The sequence below is a fragment of the Vigna umbellata genome, chromosome 10 (assembly GCF_029865625.1).
Source record: "Vigna umbellata cultivar VRB3 chromosome 10, Vumbellata_1.0, whole genome shotgun sequence".
NCBI lineage: Eukaryota > Viridiplantae > Streptophyta > Magnoliopsida > Fabales > Fabaceae > Vigna > Vigna umbellata.
In genome coordinates this window covers 9,199,208-9,222,881 of record NC_142174.1, presented here as the reverse complement: position 1 = coordinate 9,222,881, position 23,674 = coordinate 9,199,208, and the positions used below count along the sequence as shown (strand labels likewise).

At 35.7% G+C, this 23,674-nt stretch overlaps 1 protein-coding gene across 2 annotated transcripts; it reads right to left on the bottom strand.

Moving 5' to 3' along the window:
- Window positions 1–4,818: 4,818 nt before the first annotated feature.
- LOC124847112 (chaperone protein dnaJ 10-like) lies at window positions 4,819–22,237 on the bottom strand. Of its 2 annotated transcripts, XM_047324510.2 has the most exons (10): window positions 22,031–22,235; window positions 21,501–21,560; window positions 20,910–20,992; window positions 20,593–20,752; window positions 16,227–16,356; window positions 12,037–12,195; window positions 5,748–5,926; window positions 5,578–5,658; window positions 5,334–5,492; window positions 4,819–5,172 (listed from the first exon to the last, which is right to left on the bottom strand). In XM_047324510.2, the coding sequence occupies exons 1-10, from the start codon at window positions 22,115–22,117 to the stop codon at window positions 5,062–5,064; spliced, it is 1,209 nt and encodes a 402-aa protein (XP_047180466.1). In that variant the 5' UTR covers window positions 22,118–22,235; the 3' UTR covers window positions 4,819–5,061. The 2 variants fall into 2 exon arrangements, with proteins under 2 accessions (XP_047180466.1, XP_087956554.1); XM_088100428.1 differs by lacking the exon at window positions 12,037–12,195 and having other exon boundaries at window positions 22,031–22,237.
- Window positions 22,238–23,674: the final 1,437 nt, after the last annotated feature.

Genomic DNA, 23,674 nt, shown 5'->3' with positions numbered 1-23,674 from the left:
CATATTTGATTGTCCATTTTGAGCATAGGAATTTCTCATACTTTCATCATAAGGAAATCAATTCTGACAGAATTATCTTTAATAAACACACAAATCTATTTACACAAATCTGAATGTGTAATAGAATAATGTTTTCTACAAATGATGTTTCCATGCGCTTGTTATCTATATATCCTAACTTGTAACACGTTGGCATAAACAGTCTTACGGAAGTTTTCATGAAAATACACCAAATAACTTGTTTTCTGTTCTCTCTGAACAGAAATTAAGAAAAAAATACATATTCTTTACCACAGGTTAATCTGCTGTTCGAAGTCAAAAATAGCCTGATAACTAAAACGAGATAAATAATTTGCATTATCTTATAAAAAAAGTCAACTTATGAAGTATATTAAATATATTTAATGCATTATAATTTGCTCTAATCTTGTAAATTTTCTAAAGCTTCATCCTCAAATACAGCGAGAGAGAATATATCTCCTATAAGCCATTAGTTAAAAAATTATTTAACCTAACAAACAATAAGTTTTCCCTAATAAAAGGTTTAAAGAATAATTCTGATATTTTATTTCAAAGAGTAGAGTACCATATATATACATTTAAGGATCCTATAATCCTTCATCTATTAAAGGAATGACAGGTGCACAAATCTGCACAAATTATAATAATATCTAAATTATAACTAACATAATATTTGATTGCCTAATATCCTTTAATAGAATATTTAGCATATCTTAACACCCCCACTCAAGTTGGTGCATGGATATCACACATTCCCAACTTGAATAAAGACTCATTAAACAATCTTCTTGATACTCCTTTGGTGAGAACATCAGCCAACTGCAATTCTGATCTTACAAAAGGAAATGAAATTATTCCAGCTTCAAGCTTCTCTTTGATGAAATGTCTATCAATCTCCACATGCTTTGTTCTATCATGTTGCACAGGATTGTGAGCAATTGCTATAGCCGAAGTATTGTCACAGTACAAACTCATAGGTTCATTTTGTGTAAAGCCCAAATCTGATAGCACATTTTTAATCCACAAAAGTTCACATACACCTAGTGCCATGCCTCTGAATTCTGCTTCAGCACTAGATCTTGCTACTACAGGTTGTTTTTTACTCCTCCAAGTTACAAGATTCCCTCCTACAAAAGTAAAGTATCCAGAGGTAGATCTTCTATCATCTTTTGAACCTGCCCAATCTGCATCAGTGTACCCTTCTACCTTTAAGTTTTCATGATTTGAGAACAAAATTCCTTTTCCAGGAGCTGACTTCAAATATCTCAAAATCCTTTCAACAGCATCCATATGAAGCTTCCGTGGGTCATGCATAAATTGACTAACAACATTCACTGCATAAGTGATATCTGGACGTGTATGGCACAAATAAATTAATTTTCCTACCAGCCTTTGGTATCTTCCTCTGTCTATGCTTGCTGAATTTGAGCATTGAAAAAGTTTATGATTTTGTTCAATTGGTGTATCAGCTGGTTTACTCCCAAGCAGCCCAGTTTCCGATAGTAAATCAATAGTATATTTTCTTTGGCATAGAAAAATACCATGTTTTGATCTAGCTACTTCAATACCTAAAAAATATTTAAGATTTCCAAGTTGTTTCATCTCAAATTCAGTGTATTGTTGTAAACTAGAAATCTCATCTTGGTCATTTCCTGTAACAATCATGTCATCTACATATATAATCAAAGCTGTAATTTTTCCTTTTCCTCTCTTAAAAAATAAGGTGTGATCAGAGTTACTCGCTCTATAGCCAAAAGCCTTCATAGACTTGGTAAACCTTCCAAACCATGCTCTTGGGGATTGTTTTAATCCATATAGAGCCTTCTTTAATTTGCAAACCTTCATTCCAATTGAATCAGTCATGCCTGGTGGAGAATCCATATAAATTTCTTCTGAAATTTCTCCGTGTAGGAAAGCGTTTTTCACATCAAATTGTAGAAGAGGCCAATCTTGGTTTGCAGCTAGCGACAAAAGTATTCTCACAGTATTGAGTTTGGCTACTGGTGCGAACGTCTCTTGGTAATCTACACCATAAGACTGAGTGTAACCTTTAGCCACAAGTCGTGCTTTATACCTCTCAACAGTTCCATCAGCTTTATGCTTAATTGTAAAGACCCATCTGCAGCCCACAGTTTTCTTCCCTTTTGGTAAGGACACAAGATCCCAAGTGTTGTTTTTTTCTAAAGCTGCCATCTCCTCAACCATTGCTTCGGTCCATCTAGGATCTGCCAAAGCTTCTTGTACATTACTAGGAATAGAAATTGAAGATAATTGAGATACAAATGATGCATATGACTGAGATAACCTGTGAGATGACACATATTTACTAATGGGATATTTAACTTTGGCTTGGAGGTCTGGTTCATATTTAACTGGAGGTTGACCACGGTTAGAACGAGGTGGAAGAATATATTGAACAGTAGTAGACTCAGTGTTTGGTGTGCTGGTGGTCTCACGCAGACAAGAATCAATTTCATGATCAATTTCATTAGTATTATCAGAGATAGTATCAGAAGGTACCTCTGAAGAGTCAAGTTGAACCTGTGGAGAAGATTGAGCCAATTGGTTATGATCAGAAGACACTGTATTATCCAGAAAAGAAGGGTCCATATTTAGGATTGGCTCACTTCCTGCAGAATGATCCTCACACAATAATTTATCTTCACAATCAAACATACCAACATCACGATTATGCACTTCACTTTCATTGCCTCCCTGAAGTGGAGAATCAACATAAAAAAATTCATGCTCATTAAATGTCACATCCATAGAAATATAAAATTTCCTTGATGGTGGATGGTAAGCACGATAACCTTTTTGAGTTGATCCATACCCAACAAAAACACATTTGATCGCTCGTTCTTCAAGCTTTGTACGTTGATGTGGGTGTAAGTGAACATATATAACATCCAAAAATATGAGGTGGTAAATAAACTATGGGAGGAAGGATACAATGATCAGACAACACATCAAAAGGCCTTCGAAAGTTAAGCACACTAGAAGGAGTTCGATTAATTAAATAAACGGCAGAGCTCACAGCTTCACCCCATAAATGAGATGGGACATTACCATCTATCAAAAGTGATCTTGTCACCTCTAATATATGTCTATTTTTCCTCTCAGCCACTCCATTTTGTTGTGGTGAATAAGGACATGTAGTTTGATGCAAGATGCCTTTAGAGTTCATGAACTCTATTAATTCAGTCTTAAAATATTCTCCTCCATTGTCTGATCGAATGACCTTAATAGATGTGTTAAATTGTGTAACAATCAAATGATAGAAGGAACGAACCACATCACACACATCACTTTTATATTTAAGCAAATATACCCAGGTTACCCGAGTACAATCATCAACAAAACTGATAAACCATTTTTTTCCATTATGTGTAGATTGCGGGGCAGGGCCCCAAACATCTGTGTGAATTAATGAAAAAGGAAAATTAGTTTTGTTATTGCTTAAAGGAAACACAACACGATGATTTTTTGCCAAAACACAAGTTTCACAAAAAAAATCAGAAATATTGCATTTATGAAATAGTGATGGAAATAGTTTTTTTAAATAACCAAAAGAGGGATGTCCCAACCGTCTATGCCACAACCAAATTTCTTTTTTGTTTTTATCTTGTATGTGATCGTTCGCAAGACAAGTCAATCCTTTATTATGGTTTGATTGTGAGACATTTTCAAGATAATACAGTCCTTCACTCTCTCTACCACTAGCAATCTTCTCCTTGGAATGGATGTTCTGAAAAAGACAATGGGTTGGGTAAAATAAGGCAACACAAGAATGTGATTTGGTTAACTTGCTGACGGAGATAAGATTACAGTTTAATGTAGGAACAAATAAAACATCAGGAATCGATAAAGAGGGTGAGAGGGATATAGTACCTATACCTTCAATAGGAGATGAGACCCCATTGGCATTAATAATAACAGTTTTAGAACAATTAGAGGAAAAATTAGTAAATATATGAGGATCACAAGTCATATGATCAGTAGCACCCGAATCAATTATCCAATTACTATCCTTAGTAACAACAGAAAGATTAAGGGCAGAGTTAGATACACCTGACTTGGTGACAAATCCGACAGCAGTAGAAATATAACTCTTGAAAGCAGCGGAAGTTCCAGAATCATGTTTCTCCGATTGATTGTCATCGGAAGAAGCCATCAGAAATATTCAATGAAAAAAGGCACTGATTCCTATATCTTAGAGGATATCAGTGTTGGCTCTGATACCTATATTCTATAATCCTTCATCTATTAAAGGAATGACAGGTGCACAAATCTGCACAAATTATAATAATATCTAAATTATAACTAACATAATATTTGATTGCCTAATATCTTTTAATAGAATATTTAGTATATCTTAACATTCCCCGCTCTGGGAGATTATATGCCCTCCCAACCGTAGCCATCTCCATACAGATTCAGTGGCTACCTTTTTGACAAAAAAATCTTTAAGCAAGTTTACTACTGAAGATCTCGTACACATTATTAATCAAAACCAAGACCATACTTCGCAGTACAGCATTGGAGCGGTACGGGAGCCGGTATGAGTAAAACTACAACCCAAACATATATATATATATATATATATATATATATATATATATATATATATATATATATATATATCATGTCTGTTGAATTTAGTTTTACACAGGAATCCCCTCTAAAATGGATGCACACTACCTCTTATGAACAAAAGAAACTTAATGTAACCTAAGTGCTGGCACCCCAACAAAATACACTATTCCAAGTACATGGCAATCAATCACGGCCAGCTGGTAGTGATAACACTACTTTAAATTATCTTTTTTCATCTATGTATAGAATTATTAGACATGCAAAACCACACTGCACAATGCGGTCCCTGCCGAAAAGATACGATCTCCAGCACATAAAGGCACATTTGACAAGAGTGATACATACAATAACACACCCCGATACAGGCACATTCGACAAGAGAATTACATACCCTCCCCACCCCCGCTCCCCCCCAAAAAAAAAACTGCACACGGGATATCAAATTCAATCCTTGGTGGTTGGAGTAGGTCTCTGGGCACCCGGTGGGGCGGTCGGCCTCGGAAAGTTATAATCAAATTGCATGCCAGCGAAGTGCGGGGCCTCCACGTAGGGGCTCTACATTGTATCAAAACAAATATAACATGTCACTATAAATATATACATTCAAATAAATAAAATAGAAAAAAATTAGCCTAAATTGGATAGAAATAAATGCAATGACAGTAATCTAGCCAAATGAAAAGAAAGAATTAAAGGACCAGCGTGAAAAGTTGCACCTGGGATGCAAATGAAGTATCACTCGAAAAATCAGGACTTGAAGATTTGGGTGATGTACAAGGAGAACAAGCATCATTGCTGGTTTCACTTCCATTCAACTTGTGCACTGCCTTATTTGGTACACTTTCATTCTCGTTTCCATTGGCTGACTTAACCCTCTAAATTGGAATCGTGAATTCAAAATCATTATAATCAGTATACAATATTGCTAAAATTATATGAAGAATAGGAAAGAAATACCACCTGGAAGATTTTACCAAGAGTTTTCAACCCTTTAGCTCGTGCACGGAGTTCCTCTTTCTTGACACTGTTGTCTTGAAGTACCTAAACCGAAGCATACTCGATAAATTAAACACAGCCAGCCCTTAAATCTACTTTATGCAATTAAGTGACATTGGCCTAGAAAAGACAACCATTTGACAAACACGGGAAAGAGTGGCTTCAATGTCCGCCACATTAAGCTTCCACAAAGAGTCAATCATTAATTTCTTGTGAGATTGCATGTATTCTTCAAGCTCTTCTTCAGTATAGTCCCCTTCCGAACTGAGTTGCTTTTTCATATCCTCCTGCAATTGGATTAACGCAATTGCCCCTACAACCACAGCAAAGAAAAAAAAAATGATTAACCTCCGGCACAATGTTTTCACATTAGCAATTCATGTTTGCAGGCCCGAGAGCCAAAACAAAATAGATTAGTTAGAGACAAATAACAATCATTGAGTTATCACAGACCAAATAAAAGACTTGATATGGGGCTTATTGGGGAGAGAAAATATACCAGTACAAATGAAAAAAAAAAAACTCTAGTTAAAAGGAGTGGAAGAATATAACGTCCAGCTACCAGGATCAGAAAGAAGAGTTATGAAAGAGATTAGTAATTTCTAACATAGATACTATAGAGAGGCTTGCTTCTAATTATGTGTTTTGTACACACAGTACTCTTATTTATAATGAAGAAAAAATATAATAATAAACAACAAAATCAATACCTAATAAAGAGAAGTATTTGGTAAGATATTTCCTTATCAAATCATACCATATCTCTCTACTTAATGTAGCCAATTTACATCTTTAACACTCTCAATTAGGCTGGAGCAAATGTCATTTAAGTCAAACTTGTTACCAACACAGTAGCCCTTAAGGGATTTAGTGAACATGTCTGCAAGTTGACAAAGATAGTGATGATTTCTCTTGCAAGCACATTATTTCTACCAAAATGACAGACAATGACTGTCTGTGTTAGGTCCATTCACAGAATGTCTGGATTTTATGCAATGTGAATAGAAGCTTGACTGTTGGATACGAGTTTCTTGAGTGCCTTCAAATTTTAATTGGTAGAGGAGTTGCCTAAGATGTAATGTCACAAACAGCTATTGCATTGTGCGGTACTCAACTTTAGAACTGGAACTAGAAACTGTTTTTTGCTTCTTGCTCCTCAAGGGGATCAAATTACCTATGATGAGAACACGATATCTAGAAGCGGACTTCCTATTTTATGGTGATCCTACCCAATAGCGTCAAATTTGCAATTGCCTTTGCCCTCACATATTAATCCATGGCTTGGTGCGTTTTTTAGGTATTGAAGGAGTGGCAACTTTCCAATGACTATCACATGGATCCTTCAAGAATTGGCTAACCACACTAACTGCAAATGTGATGCCTGCCTCATGATAGTGAAGTGATCAAGTCCTCTTAATAGATGATATCTTTCAAGTTCTTTCCCTTTGCATTGAAAGAAACTTCACATTAGGCCACAAGCGTCACTTAGGCGACAATCAAGCATGTAGATACAATGATGATGTCTAAGGCATATTTCTACAGAGAAATGACAAAGTCATTAGATTCAAATTGACCATGGAGATGAGACTTTAGACGAAGGATCCCATAAAAATATTCATCACTGATAATGATATTCAAATTGACCATGGAGATGAGACTTTAGACGAAGGATCCCATCAAAATATTCATCACTGATAATGATATTATCAACATGTATAACAAGATAGATGTTAGGTTTCTATGGATTAAACCTAACCAAAAGAGCAATCGCACACACAGTACTCACACACAGAAGGCCAAAGAATGCTAATCTTGTATTCTCAGTAGAAAGAATACAAGGTACAATATCAATTGGGAGCCTAACCTCCCCCACAGGGTTAAAACTCCTGTCAATTCACAACTGTCAAAACGTGACTCCAAACAATACAAGAATTCTATTTATGCAATCCCTCTTTCCCGCTTCTCCTAACTGCCTAGGCAGTTAGGCTATTAAATGCTTCCCTCTTCTCACAAACTCTCCATTCTCTAACATTTGTTACGTATCCGAGTCGGAGACGTAATTAAACACGATCACAAAAGATAGAAAAGACAATGACTGAATGATAATGGCTGAATTGAATCTCTTTTATTGATGGTAATATCTGAATAAACAAAAGTAAACAATAATTGGGAGCATAACTTCCTTCAATTACTTGGGAGCATAACCTCCCTCACAGGACGCATAACCGCCTGTCAACAAAACTCAATAATTAAAAGCATGCCCTAAACAATAACATCTAGCTTTACTTATATTAAATATTTCCTTAGGATATAATTCTATTTACTATAATTAACTTATATTAAATATTTCCCTAGAATATAATTCTATTTACTATAATCAACTTATATTAAATATTTCCCTAGAATATAATTTTGTTTACTATAATTAACTTATATTGAATATTTTCCTAGGATATAATTCTATTTACTATAATTAACTTATACTGAATATTTTCCTAGGATATAGCTCTATTTACTATAATTAACTTATACGGAATATTTTCTTAGGATATGACCTTATTTACTATAATTATTTCCCGCCCATCCTAACTATTGTCTAGTTAGGATACTCTTCAACCGATTGGCTCTAGCTCTTCACTGCCTTCCGTTCGGCTTGCTTCCCCCTGTCTCCTACCGTTCGGCTCCAACTCTTCACCACCTTCCACTGTTCGGCTTGCTTCCCCCTGCCTCCTACCGTTCGACTCTAGCTCTTCACCGCCTTCCACCATTCGGCTTGCTTCCCTTTGCCTGCTACCGTTCCGCTTCCCTGCCTTCTATCCTATCACCCAATATCCTATCATTACACCCCGTTGCAGAACAACCTTGTCCCCAAGGTTGGAACTGGGGAGCTTGATCTCATGGCTCTTCTTCAATTCAGGTCTGGAGGTTTGGGTGGTGGCAATTCCTCCTCGTCCTCCGCCAATATCATGACTCTCAAACTCTTGTTCGGGCAGTGGTGACCAGGACCGAACGGTCCCCCACACCTAATACACCTTCCCTCCTCTCTTCGTTTTAGGGCTTCTGAATAAGGCATATTCCACTCCCATTATTATCACTACCCTCCTTCCGTACCGACCCCACACTCTCGGCAACTCCCGATCGGTTCTCCCTCACAGCTTCCGCTCGGCTTTGGTTATGTCGACCGATCTCCATCCTCGCTATTGCGCCACTCGGTTTCCCTCAGGACTGATTCTTGCTCATACTTCCGGCTCCATTCTTTGCACCACCGTGAATCTCCTCCACGTCCCTTGCCATTCTCATGGCGGTCATCATCTTCTGCGAATCAAGCAATCGTATGCGGTTAGGAATCCCCTCTCGTAACCCTGCCATGAAGTACCTCATCAACTATTCCTCGGGCACTCCCTTTGTCTGTCCCACCAAGACTTCAAAATCTTGGATGTACTCTTCCACGGATCCCGATTGCTTACTAGCTGCCAGCCTTTCGAAGACTGACCCCCGGTTTCTTCCTCCAAACCGTATCACTATCGCCTCCTTCAGACCCGCTCACGATCAATCATTGGTCTGCTCCCTCCAAAATCTGAACTAGGATCCACACTTCCCTCCATCCTGATGTAGGCTAGGCACACCTTTTCTTCCTCGGACACTTCTTGCAGTTCAAAAAATTTATCAGCCCTATTGATTGTATTTAAGGGATCACTCCCCTCAAACGTGGGTAACTCTACCCTTTTCCTCCAATTTGGTTGCTCCTGCGCACCACTCTCTTTCTCGCCTTCATCTTCATCCCGCCGGTCCCTCCTTTTCCGTTGATCCCAGGCTTCCATCCGAGTTACCACCTAGTGATCGGTCTCGGTCCCCCCATCATCCTCATCAGTTCTTGGAAATTTTTTTGCATTGTCGCCTCCAACGTCCCCATGGACAGCTCCACGTTCTTCCTTCAAATGCATGCATTCTTCCCTCCATGACGTCGTTCACTCCTCTCAACCTGATCCGGTAGCGCTCCCTTGACGATCCGACAGTTCCCTCCGTCACGCCCTTTTCTCCTCTCTATCGGATCCCGCAGGTAGGACCAATTGTTACGTATCCGAGTCGGAGACGTAATTAAACACGATCACAAAAGGTAGAAAAGACAATGACTGAATGATAATGGCTTAATTTAATTTCTTTTATTGATGGTAATATCTGAATAAACAAAAGTAAACAATAATTAGGAGCATAACCTCCTTCACTTACTTGGGAGCATAACCTCCCTCACAGGATGCATAATTGCCTGTCAACAAAACTCAATAATTAAAAGCATGCCCTAAACAATAGAATCTAGCTTTATTTAGATGGATAATGGAGGTGAAGGATTGAGTGATCAGCTTCACTACTAGACATAAATTCAAGTAGGGCAGAGGTTAAACAATGAAACCATGCCAGAAGAGATTGCTTTAAATCATATAGGGAGCAACAAAGCTTACAAATAAGATGTGAGTCGTAGGAGATTATATAATTGGGTAGTTGATCAATATACACATCTTTTTGTAACTTACCACGAAGGATGCATTTTTTATGTCCAAGTGATGAAGATGACAATGACAAATGACAACTATAGTAAGAAAAAGACAGGTGATTTTGGCCATTAGTGAAAAAAGTGGCATCTAGTGCTATCTTGACTGTATAAACACATCGACACCCAATTGTGAATTTGTTAGCAGACTTGGGGACATGGTCCCACATGATGTTGTCTTCGAACAAAACAATTTTTACTAGCATCGCTTGTTGCCATGGTATCCCCTTAGACTTAGGAATAGACACAATCCAAAATGAGATTGTTGTAACTTGATATAATATCTTTAGAATCTTCCTAATAGAGGAAATATATATATATATATATATATATATATATATATATATATATATATATATAATCTTTTATTTTATTTTACTTTCCTAGTTTCCCTATTTCCCTTTTTAGGAGAATTAGATTATTACAAATAGAGAGTATCAGAATGTATTTTTTATGATTGAGAATAATAAATCACTCTTATTTTCAACTGAGATAAAGGAGTAATAGGATGGAGATACACCGTTACAAATGAGATTTAAAGCGTATTTGGGATTACAATTACAAGTGGACCAAATACCTTTCTGACGTACTAAAGGAAGATCAGGTGCACGGAACAATGGTACAAGGACATTTGGAGCAAGTAATGATGTTGGAGGATCTGTTGGGTGGTGTCAATTGAGCATGTGTTTGTCATGTGAGTACTGTAGGATGTTGAGGAATAGCAAGTGATGCTTGAACAGGAGCAACAAGTGGAGGTGGAGGTTCAGGTCAAACCTCCAAAACATCTTCAATGCTAGAAGAAAAGAAAAAAGTATTTTCAAAGAAAGTCATGACCAGATGTCGTTAAGGTTATAGAGAGAAACATTTGTAGCTCTCCTGGATACCAGATTAACCAAGAAAAATACATTACAAAGATTTTGTAGATAGTTTATTTCTACCTTGAGTCAAATCATGAAAAAAACATGTATTCTTAAAGACTCATAAGGGAATATGAAGGTCCTATTTAATATCCAATATAGAATTAGAAATATGATTATTTAGAAACGAGTAGGGCATGCAATTAAGTAACTGGCAGGTAGTAGGAATGACATCCCCAAAAATGTTGTGGGACATTACGCTGAAGAATTAATAAACCGTGCCATACCAATAACAAGTGTGGCAACCTCATTGGTTGCAAAAAGCTAGAGAAGCTCATGATATTTAGTGGTAGAGATAGCAATATCTAAGACTGAGCAGTGACTTGGGCCACTGACTGAACCGGACTGCTCCCTAGCTTTGATTTGATACTTTGCTTCAACATGTCTCCTATTCTTAGAGAAGTTGCAATAGAGATCATAGAGACCACGTCCACGACCACCACATCCTCCACAATGGTATAATTGTGAGACAAGGGCAAGAATCCCTACTAGGAGTGGAAGATGATTCAAAAGCATGTAAAATTAAGAGGTGAAACAACTGCTTTTGGACTGTCACAGGTGGGAGCAGTTGGTCACGATAAATCTGATTTTGATTTGCAGCAAGATCAGGTGGAAGTCCAACAAACCGAGAAGACTTGTACATGTTGGTTGTGAAAAGTAATATAAATAGATCATCCATTTTGTTTGATAAAACTCACACAAGCACATCCGTAATACAGTTTTTCATTTTTTACATGAATTGTACTTTGCCACAAGCATAGGTTCACCGTTTTACCAAAGCCTTTATGGGTGGTCAATTCAATCCACCAAGCCCAAAGAAACACCCAATATCCAAAATAAGAGAGTAAAATAAAGATAAAACTCACACAAGCACATCCAAAATACTGTTTTTCATTTCTTACATGAATTGTACCGTATCACACAGCCTGGAGAGGCTTTAAAATAAAAGTTGCTCACCTGTTGCTGCTGTAACTTGAGATTTAATAGAATGCCCTTTGTTTCTAAACCATTCAGCAATAAAAGGCACACCCAAATAAATTGCTTTCTTCCCTAGCTCTTTTGCTGCCTGCCTTGCGTATATGTAGCCAATGGTATTCAACATATCAATCCCATAAGCTGTATAATGACAACTGAATAATTCAGAAAAAGCACCGTAACAGTCCTGGTAATGTTATTTTGATATTCAAATACTCGAGATTAGACAAATGACGTAAAGTCAGTCTTTTAACCATATCATGATGGGTAAACAATAAAGCAATTAATTTCAATGACTTTTACAGCCACAGATTGATGTGACCAAAAAACTTGATATTGAAGTAAAGAAGATTTAAAGTGAATTTGAGAGAGTATTTACCCCTCTATGAGGTTTTCATATTTATAGTTGTTTGGGATACATTAGATACAATGGATGAGAGAAAAGAAGAGAACTCTAGAAGATGCTCATAGGAACTAGGTCTAAAGCGTGCTCCTAGGTATTATTTCCAACACACAATACAATAAATCCTACTTAAGACTATTTATTTTGTTAAAATGTTCTCAAAAAATTAGGATGATTGATTCCTAATTATTAGGTGCTTTTATTAGAGTTAATTATGTAAAATAGTATAAATACATATTGTTTGGTCTGCATTAGACACACAATACATTCAGAACATATACAATTTTATATGGCATCAATAGGGTTTCAATCTTGGATCTTTTTTTTCCGGGTGAATGGTCCCTGCAACCACTGTGTGCCCCTTTTATTTGTCACCGAGCGTCCTTTTCCTCCTGTGACCACCTTGATCAAGACCTTCTCCCTCCAACGACCACCATGCTTCATTCGCTGCTTTGAACATATGCTACATGAAGCCCACATGCGTGACCTTTTCCTGGTGCGTCCATCTCAAGCTCTTGTCACTGCTTGTGTTTTTCTCACTGTTCCGGCACTACCCACTTGCTAGTGTGCCTGCTGCCTCCTTCCTCACACCTTTATCCCATTTCAGGTACTTTTTTCCCATGGCTTCTGAAAGCTCACACTCAAGTACCTCCTCTACGGTTACTTTTACAACTATTTCGTTGATTCCAAGTGAAAAACTGACCAAGATGAGCAACTATAGCTCCTAGGCTGCTGCTGTCTAGCTATGGTTTCGGGGTCAAGGCTGTGCCAACCACTTGACCAAACAGACCAAAGACATTCCTCGCAATGATCAAGCCCAATGGATGCAAATAGATGCCTCCTTGTGTAGAGTTTTCTGGCTCTCCATTGATGTCAAATTGCAGCGTCAATACCACACTTTTACTACTTGTTATGATGTATAGAACAAAGCCAAGAGAGTATTCTCCAATGATGTTCATCGCCTTTACAATGTTGTCTCCAACCTTATCACTATGAAGCTGAAAATCATGATATATAGACATATCTTGGTAAGCTCGATCGCTTAATTGCTGATTTTGAGTCACTCATGCCTTTCACTAATAATGCAGAGAAGCATACAGCACAACGTGGTCAGTTTTTTATGATTCTTGCACTTGCTGGACTTCCTCCTGAGTTTTCTTCAATTTGCAATCAAATCTTATTTGGCACAGTTGTTCCATCTTATTACATCGATAGTGAACAATTACTTCGCCTTTTAATTCCTCACATGTTAGGTCACTCTCTAGTACTTCTAACTGATTCCTCTGCTTTTTACTCCCAATCTTCCTACCGGTTGAACGAAGGGGAAATTTGGGTGGATATTGTGGTCAATACCCTCGTTGCAAGTTTTATCAACACCCTCTGCTTTTTTGCCTTAGTTCACTTTGATATTTGGGATTGGGTTTTTATTACTTAGTTACTTTCATAGACGATTTCTCCCGATGTACTTGTTTATTCTTAATGAAAAATCATTCTGATGTTTTTTCTATATTCCAGGGTTTCTCGACTGAAATTAAAATTCAATTTGGCACCTCTATTAAAATTTTATCCATTGACAATGCTCGTGAATATATATGTCTTCCCAATTTCAGTTTTTTCTGAGTTAACAAGGTATCTTCCATCAAACATCTTGCTCTCACACACCACAACAGAATGGTGTCACCGAAAGAAAAAATCGATATTTTGTTGAAACTACCCGTACCCTTCTTCTTCACCACAATATTACTCTTCAATTATGGGGAGATGCCCTTTTGACAACATGTCATTTGATCAACCACATACCTTCCTTCATCCTTAATAATTAGGTTCCTTACTCTTTGTTATATCCAACACAAGATCTTTACTCCATTCCTCTTCGTGTCTTTGGTTACACATGCTTTGTGCATGACCTTACTTTAGGTAAAGATAAACTTTTTGTCAAATCTCTCAAATGTATTTTCTTGGTTACTCACGCCTTCAATAGGACTATTGTTGTTTCTGTCCTCAACTTCAACACTATATAGTTTCCACTAATATCACCTTATTTGAGACTACACCTTCTACACTTCAACTATATTGGATGTCAATCTTATAGTAGAATCTTCAGAAGTCTTGCCTGTTCTGACTCATGTAATTGTTTTCCACCCAACGTTCTTTGCTTCAATACCATTGACGAGTTTAAACTCCAATTTTGACTCACTATACTAATCCTCAAGCATCATCTCCTGCTCCAACCATCCCTCCACCCATGCCTCCTACACCTGAACTTCCTATTGCGATACGAAAAGGTATTCTTTCCTCTCGTAATCCTAACACTCTTCATACTTTTACCATTACTTATGATGGTTTGTCTCCATCCTATTTCTCCTTTGTTTCTTCTTTGGAATCTGTGTCTCTTTCTCTTCCTAAGAATACAGGTGAAGCCATGGTTGAGCAATCAACCATGGCTTCACATCAATTTCATACTAAAAGATTTAGGCCTTCTAAAATATTTCTTAGGCATTAAGGTTGCTCAATCTGCTTCTGGAATTGTCATTAATCAACATAAGTATGCCCTGGACATTCTTACTGAATCTGCTTTGCTTGATTTCCGTCCTTGTGATACTCCTACGGATCCCAATATCAAGTTTCTTCTGGATCAAGGGTTGCCATTGAAAGACGTAGAGAGATATTGTCACCTGGTAGACAAGCTCAATTATCTCACCATCACCAGACCTGACATCACTTTCGCGATTAGTATGGTAAGCTACTTTCTAAAAGCTCCTTGTGATAGCCATTGGGATACTGTAACATGTATTCTTTGATACATAAAAAATGCTCCAAGACAAGGATTATTGTATGAAGACAAAGGCAGTACTAAGATCACTTGTTACTCTGATACGGATTGGTAAGGATCACCATCAAATAGAAGATTCACTTATGGGTACTGTGTCTTATCAAAGGAAACCTTATCTGATGAAGAAGCAAGAAGCAAAATATAGTTGTCAGATCTAGTGCAAAAGTAGAATATTGTGCTATGGCAACATCCATTTGTGAGCTTATGTGGCTTAGGCAACTACTACTACTCCTAAAAGTAGGGGACATCCATGAAACAAAGTTTATTTGTGACAATCAAGCTGCACTTCACATTGCATTAAACACGATCTTCCATGAAAGAATTAAACACATTGAAATTGACTGTCAATTTGTAAAAAAAAAAGTGTCTGACATATTCACCAAGTCCCTTAGAGGCCCTCGGATTGAGTACATTTGTAACTAGCTTGGTACATATGACATATATGTTCCAACTTGAGGGAGAGTGTTAGAATGTAATTAGTTGTTACAGATTTGTAACCATTACATAATCTAGGAAATTAGGATGATTAATTCCTAATTATTAAGTGTTTTTATTATAATTGATTCGGTAAAATAGTATAAATACATACTGTGTGGTCACATTAGACACATAATACATTTAGAACATATACAATTCTATGTATTCTAACAATGACAACTGAATAATTCAGAAAAAGCACCGTCACAGTCTTGGTAATGTTATTTTGATATTCAAATACTCCAGATTAGACAAATGATGTAAAGTCAATCTTTTAACCATATCATGATGGGTAAACAATAAAGCAATTAATTTCAATGAATTTTACAGCCATAGATTGATATGACCAAAACAGCACCAAAATGGGATGTATCCATGAATTGATAATGTAATTTTGCATCAATACAATGTTTTCATCCTCATGTCTGCCTGTCTGAAATTATTATTTGGTAACAGTACCTGCATTGGATAGCCGGGCTACTTCAGCTTCTGCATGATTAAAAAACTCCTCTTTATTTCCTTGGAGATATTGGTTGAGTCTATTTTTCAATATCTCTGCAAGCTTTTCTTCTCTTTCCTTCTGAACAACCTATAGCAAGAACAAATCTGTCAAAACAACAATCACAAAAAAACTGCACCTAAAACATGATAAATATTTAATTCCTTCAAGATGACCATGTCAAACTTTTGGAAATGAAACAAAGATGGAATATCTATTTCTCACATAAAAATTTTGTTGTTCAAAGAGAAAATTAATTAAGTGCAAGAGATGTTGAAATTGGGTATCTGAAACACTCCCCTCAACCTAAAACACATACGTGGAATGTGCTCAACTTGTAACAAATATAATCAACCCATGGTCCTCTTAGAGACATGGTGAGTATGTTAGGGAACTAATCACTAGAGTTGACAAATCTAGTGATGTCTCCATACTCTAGTTTTTCACTTATGAAATGATAATCCACTTCAATATGACTGATCTTCTCACGAAAGATAGGATTAAAAACGTGCAATGTTGGCTGGTTGTCTCATACAAGGTGCGTTTGAGATTTGATTCTACAAATTTTAGTTCTTCAAGGAGTTGCTTTAACCATATGTGCTCACAAGTGACTAATTTCATTGCCCGTATTTTGTTCCTGCAAATGATCATGCAACAACATTTTGTTTCCTAGTTTTCCGCACTATTAAATTACCTACAATAAGAAAGTAGAACCATGAAATGGAGTGTCTATTGCTTGGTTAGTTAGTGTTAAGAAGTGAACTTTAAGCCTAACTCAACCCTACAAAACCGGCTTGTAAGGTGAGATTAACACCCACTTATATATATTATAAATTGGCCTTATCTCTAGGCAATGTGAGAATTCCAACACACCCCTCACACCGAGGTATAGACATTAATGGGTGGTCCAATAACGACCAAATAGCGGGTGGAGCAACATGCCCAACAAACAACAAATATCGTTAGGATATGCTTTAACCAGGCTCTGATACCATGTTAAGAAGTGGACTTTAAGCCTAACTCAACCCCACAAAATCGGCTCGTAAGATGAGGTTCGTATCCACTTATATATTATAGGCTTAATACCCTATTTTGTCCCCAGTTTCGCTTGAAAATGTCAAATTAGTCCATCCTTTAAAAAATGCGTCAATTACGTCCTCACTTAATAAAATTTGCATCAATGAAATCCCTTCCGTTAAATCCGTACAAACGGCGTTACTTAATAAGAGAGAAAAATAATTAACGCCGTTTGTACGGATTTAACGGAAGGGATTTCATTGATGCAAATTTTATTAAGTGAGGATGTAATTGACGCATTTTTTAAAGGATGGACTAATTTGACATTTTCGAACGAAACTAGGGACAAATAGGGTATTTAGCCTATATTATAAATTGGTCTTATCTCTAGTTGATGTGAGACTTCCAACAATTAGCCTACCTATTTAGCGTCATGATACCCAACCATTTGAGTATTTCACTTATCCTCATAAATGAGGCCTTTTCCAAGAGTCTTCTTAATATACTGTAGGGCCCACACAATCACATCCGAATGGTTTGATAAGGGGAGTGTGAAAATTGGCTAACAGCATTCACTACAAAAGCGGCCAGGACAAGGTAACTTAGTTTACCAACTAATCTTCTGGTCTCTAATGATCAGAATATGGCTCTCCTTGGTCACGAATAAGTTTGACACTCACATCCATCAATATGTTCACTGGCAATGTCGCCCACATATACAATGCAATAGATACAACCTTTGGGAGAATGACGATAAAACAGAGAATTATTCTTATCATCCTTGATATTTTAGCAGTCCACTCAAACCTGTTTGGCTGCTAAGTATGACATTGTTAGCCTTTCTGGATGGTGACACGCAAGCATTGTATAGAGTGCCTGCATTAGTTTGTTGCTAAAAAATATAGTACTGTGACATAGAGAAGGCTGCTATTTTGAATATTAAATACAAACTAAATAATACACTCTTATAAATTAGAATATACAACTTGGAGAGCGAAATTCTTAAGACATGTTTGATTTCTTTCTCTCTTTGTGGTTTAAAAATTCTTTTCTAAATTAAGTTACCCACTCAACAAGTGTTCCCAAAATTTACTAACTTCTGCAAAATCTTTCCAAAACAAGTGTTTCAAAAACCAGAAACCATAAACAGCTAGAAGATTTTCTCTCATTCTCTTGTTTGTTTTCTAGTCCTAGTACAAGAGTGTGGGTGGTGAGGAATAAGCTGCATGATTTTGAATAGATTTATTAACAATTTTAAAAACTAAGAACAGTTAATGAAAATAGAAATTAAACACATTCTTAATCGCTAAATTAGACATTTATAACATTCTTTTTTCTATCATTTAGATGTGCATTTAACAAATTTTCCTCACAAGTAGTCAATTTAACTAATCAAAACTTCTCTTATCGTAATCTACCAGCATTTAATCATTGTGTGCTTGATCTTCTTAATCACCTATAATTTTGAATCCACAACTGTTTTCTATCTCTACGTCAAATAAAACAATTTGAAGAATTATTAAAAATAACATCAATAATTTACACTGTTCACTGCAGATCTATAATATAAAGTACATATTCAAATACATATACTTAGATGAAATCTAATTATAACATAATATGCAGATTAAAAAAATATTTATTATCATTTTTATATTAAATAAAAATAAACATCTATCTTGTTCAATGCACAAATTAAAATAGTATTGTCAAGCTCACAAGTCAACTCCAAAGAGTTTATGCTTTAAGGGAGAAAATTTTAGTTGACTCATCAAACTCTTTTTTGGGCTCTCGCCATCCTGTATAAACTTTTGAATCAAGATGCAATTCAACCAGTCTAAAATCAAATGTAATCCCACCCTCAATTAACCATGGCGATAGTGTTCTATTATGTTGGTACACCATTTCTAAAGTCAGCTAATAAGGCTCATATCAATTACACAAATTGATGAAATCCACACCAATTTGTCTTCTGCGAATGAGTGGAAGCTCAGTTCTATCAAACCATCAATAACTAGCCATCCTTCTTTTGACATTATAGTAATTTCAAAACACACATCAATCGTGAACCCGACATCACAAGAAGAAGGAGAAACGATGCCCACAAAGTAAAGGGCTTCAGACAAACAATCAGAAATAAGCTATTTCGTCTCAATATGGAATACTTTCTAGAGAATCACTATTACATCCTTCTAATATACCATGTTGAAAAACCAAATGTAAGAATAATTTGCCACATTTTAATAACACCAAGGCTAGACCTTAGTATTGGAATCAGATGACAAATTGTCATTTTTAAAGGGGTGCAAATCTATGTGAGTGTGCAGTTACGAATTGTGATAAGGGAGTACTGCAAGAATAAAAAACAGAGCACACTATGAAGAATGTATAAAAAGTAGAAGAAAATAGGGAAAGAAAAAAGAAATGGACTAAAGAATAAAACAAATGAAAAATACAGGAAGAAAAGAAAACAGGTTAACGGGCCTTTGGAAAAAGTGGCAACAGTTCACGAAGCCTGCATTGTTATGGAAATTGGCAAATCATCGGTGCGGCAACATACTGGTTATTTAACAGCACTGGCAACAACCAAACTGCTATTCATAGTGCCTCTAATCCTAATTTTCACCAAAGAAGCATATGAAGGCTGATTGTCATTTTGGGCACGAGAATTCACAGGATCTTCTCGTTACTGGACATATGCAAAACAGAGAATAACATGTGCCCATCTTCACCAAATACTAAAAAAAAATTAGAACATCGTTACTAGCTAACATCTACGCTCTAATTTGAAATGTTAAAATAGTAACCAGATTATTGTGTTAATAGGTTCTTTCTTATACAAGTCCTAATATCTAGCAGTACAGAGTTAGTACTTCCTATTCTTATTTTTTCACAGTAGAGTTAATCCCCCTAGCAATGCTGTCGATACAAAAACTCAGACATAGAAATTGGGAGAGATTGCTTTGTGAAGTTTGCATATCAGTAGCAACTGGTTATCCTCGTAAGAATCATTGTCAAAACAAAAAAAATTAGGTAAGACTAGACTATTAGTGGGTGGATAACCAGTTAAAACATGTATGGTCACATTAAGAATCCTATGATAACTAGTGGCAGGTGATAGTATACATAACAATAGATAAGTGTCATAAGGGAATACAGTTTTTATAGATGATATGTATATTTTAAGAATTTTAGATATTCAAGAATGCAGTTTTTTATACAGATATTTCTTATATTTCTAAAAAGATACGTACATAAGGAAAAAAAGTAGTCACAAGAGAATGCAGTGAGAAAACCATATTATTATACCCTCATTTTCTCTTGCAACTTTTTAGTATCAAATTGTTCTCCTTCAGTAAAAAAGTCCATTGAAGCCATTGATGCCATGGCTAACTGGCCTATATACTCCTCAAAAAGCTCACTACCGAAAAGCATTGCAAAGATTGCCGCAGGATCAATAATTGCTTCCCTGAAAATAATGAATAAAAGACATAAACCAGCACAAGAGATTGATTTTATAAAAAAAAAATGCTCTAAAATTCATTAAGAGATTACAAATTTCCACATCCTATCATGCTTGATATTCAAATATTAAGTAAAATCTTAATTCAAAAAAGGAAACTAACGTTGAAATTCCTGATTTTCCGTGAGCATCATAAGCTTGCCTTTGAGATGGGTCACTCAGAACTTGGTAAGCTTCACCTAAAACCTAAAACCAGAGTATCAAACATATAGGGATAACTACTTAACAATATTAAAATTGTAGCTCTACATGATATATAGTTAAAAACAGAGGAATTAAGAATAATGATATGAATGCAGCATGGTATTACTTATTTTGTTGAAGGCAGGTTTGACACATGCAATAGAAAAATTGACAATAAAAGACAGCAGAATAATATAAAACTCCATAAAAATTATAAGCATTTGGTGGTGGATATGATATTCAACAAATCAAATTCCAATAGGGGAATTCCAAGATATGACTTGTAGGTTGACTGGTAATAGAATGACAGAATGCAAGTTATGTGATGTTTAACATGAACACTATCTAGAGAAATGTGGTTGCTGATTTAATATTCAACAATTATATTTAGATCATTAAATAATTTTAGAGAGGAAAGTTCTGTTTATCAATTAACTAGACAATCCAGGTAGGATGACATTCAGTGCCCTTAAAATTTAAATAGTCCTAATCTGAAATACGATATTCTTGCCTGAAAATTTTGTGCAGCAAGAGGGTCATTTGGATTTTTATCTGGATGCACCTGCCTTGCCTGCACATCAGGTATTGAAGAAAAGGTATAAATAACATAATCACACCACTTGGTTTTGTTTTAAATTTTGGTAATAGAAGACAACCATTAAAACAGTATGAAGTTATATTCAGATTTCCAAAGTTAGATTGCTATTGGATGTACAAGCATTTCAGCTTCATCGTATATAAGTTTAGCTAGCATTATATAGAGCAAGCCACCATCGTGAGTTCAAATCTCATTTTGAATTCAACAAAATGGACAGATCCAGTCATAGGACTACGCATCTACTAGTTTTTGTCTATTTAAACTGCAAAATGGGATTACACTGATCTATTGAGGTTTAAGATAGCTTACAAAGCAAAATTGTTATGTAGGTCAGTGTAATACAGTATAATTGGGTCAAATAATCAATATTTTAGTTGCAGTAATGGATACGGGAGAGAAGAAATACCCAAATAAGAATAAAGATCGAAAAATTATACTGTTACCTTCATGTAATAGGCTTTCTTAATCTCGGCTTCGGATGCCGTGGGGATGACTCCCAGCACGTCATAGTATTCAGTCTCCTTCACCATCTCAAAGCCCAGTTGATTGATCTTCCAACTAGAAAAACCCTGGAATTTTTAGATTTTCGCTAAACTGGGAGTCGGGAAGAGGACAAATGAGCTATGAAATATAGTACTCCCAGTTGATGACTTATTCCAAGACAAGACCAAATGGCCTTGTCCTAAATTAATTTTAACTATTTCTCAAAATTAAAACAAAATTAATGAAAGTATTAAAGAAACTGATATTCATTATTATTTTGAATTTATGTTATCTTTATCCACTCAATCCTTTTATATCCATGTGTTACAAATTTACTATTTAACAAACTAAAACCGAACTATTTTAGTTTGAAACAAAATTTGTTATATAATTTAAAATTAGATTTATAAATTAATTTATTAAAATTATATATTCTTGTGATACTTTTAAATTTATTATTTAAATTAATCACATCGGTTGCCCATGCAGTGCAGCAGAGCTAATCAGAAAATAAATTACCCACCATTTACTATTAAATTAAGACATAAATAATTTCATCATGTAATATCTATGGGTGCAGCAAGGAAACATGGCTCCGAGAAGCAATGACATTTGTATACGGGTATTTACAGTATTTAGGGAGGCTGCTTCTTTCTCGACCTTCAACCCTTCTCTTTATATTTTCAAGTGCACCGTTGAATCCTTTAATAAATATAAAAAAGTTAAAAAATAGATGAACATTAATTATTATTTACCAAATGTCACTTAATTCTACACATATATTTACTATCATCCTGTATCTAAAGTCCATTCATATTCATATGTATTTTGTTCTTTTGTTTTTGTATGGTTCCTCTCGGTTTTCTCCGTAATCACTTTTGTTGTTTTCTTTTTCATTTGATAGCATTTAAGTGAGTTTATTTCGTTATTTATATTGAATTTTGAACTATTAGAAAACAAACAAGTGGTTATATTATAAGATGGAAGATTATCCTTTCTGTTTGATGAATTAACAAGTAAATTCCAGCTGTGTCATATTTCTCTTCTTTTATCAATGAAATGTATAAGGGAGATTATACAAATAATTTTACAACTTATGAGATATTTCCTACACGTTATGGACTTAACTAATGGGTTCGAGGGATTATTTTTCATCTTGGATTTGTTGTCATAATTATAAGATCTGGTAAAACTATTGGTGAACCTAGGAGAAATACCTTTGTCTTGTTAGGATGTGAAAGGGGTGAAAAGTACAGGGAATACAAACCTGATGTTCAACCAAGTATGCGAGTATTCTTTTAAGTTAAAGGGTAAGTCAAATTCTAATGGAGAGGGTGTGTATTGAAGGTTATATGCAAATATCATAATCATGATTTGGCACAGAGTTTAGTTGGCCATCCTTTTGCCAAGAGGTTGAATCCCATTAAATAATAATTACTTATTGATATGTATAAGAGTCAGGTAAAGCCTGCAAATATTCTATTGACTCTGAAAGAAAATATTGATTATAATGTCACAACAATCAAGCAAATATATAATGCAAGGTATACTTACAAACGATCATTGAGAGAGTCAATAACTTGATTATAGTAGCTGAAAAGGTG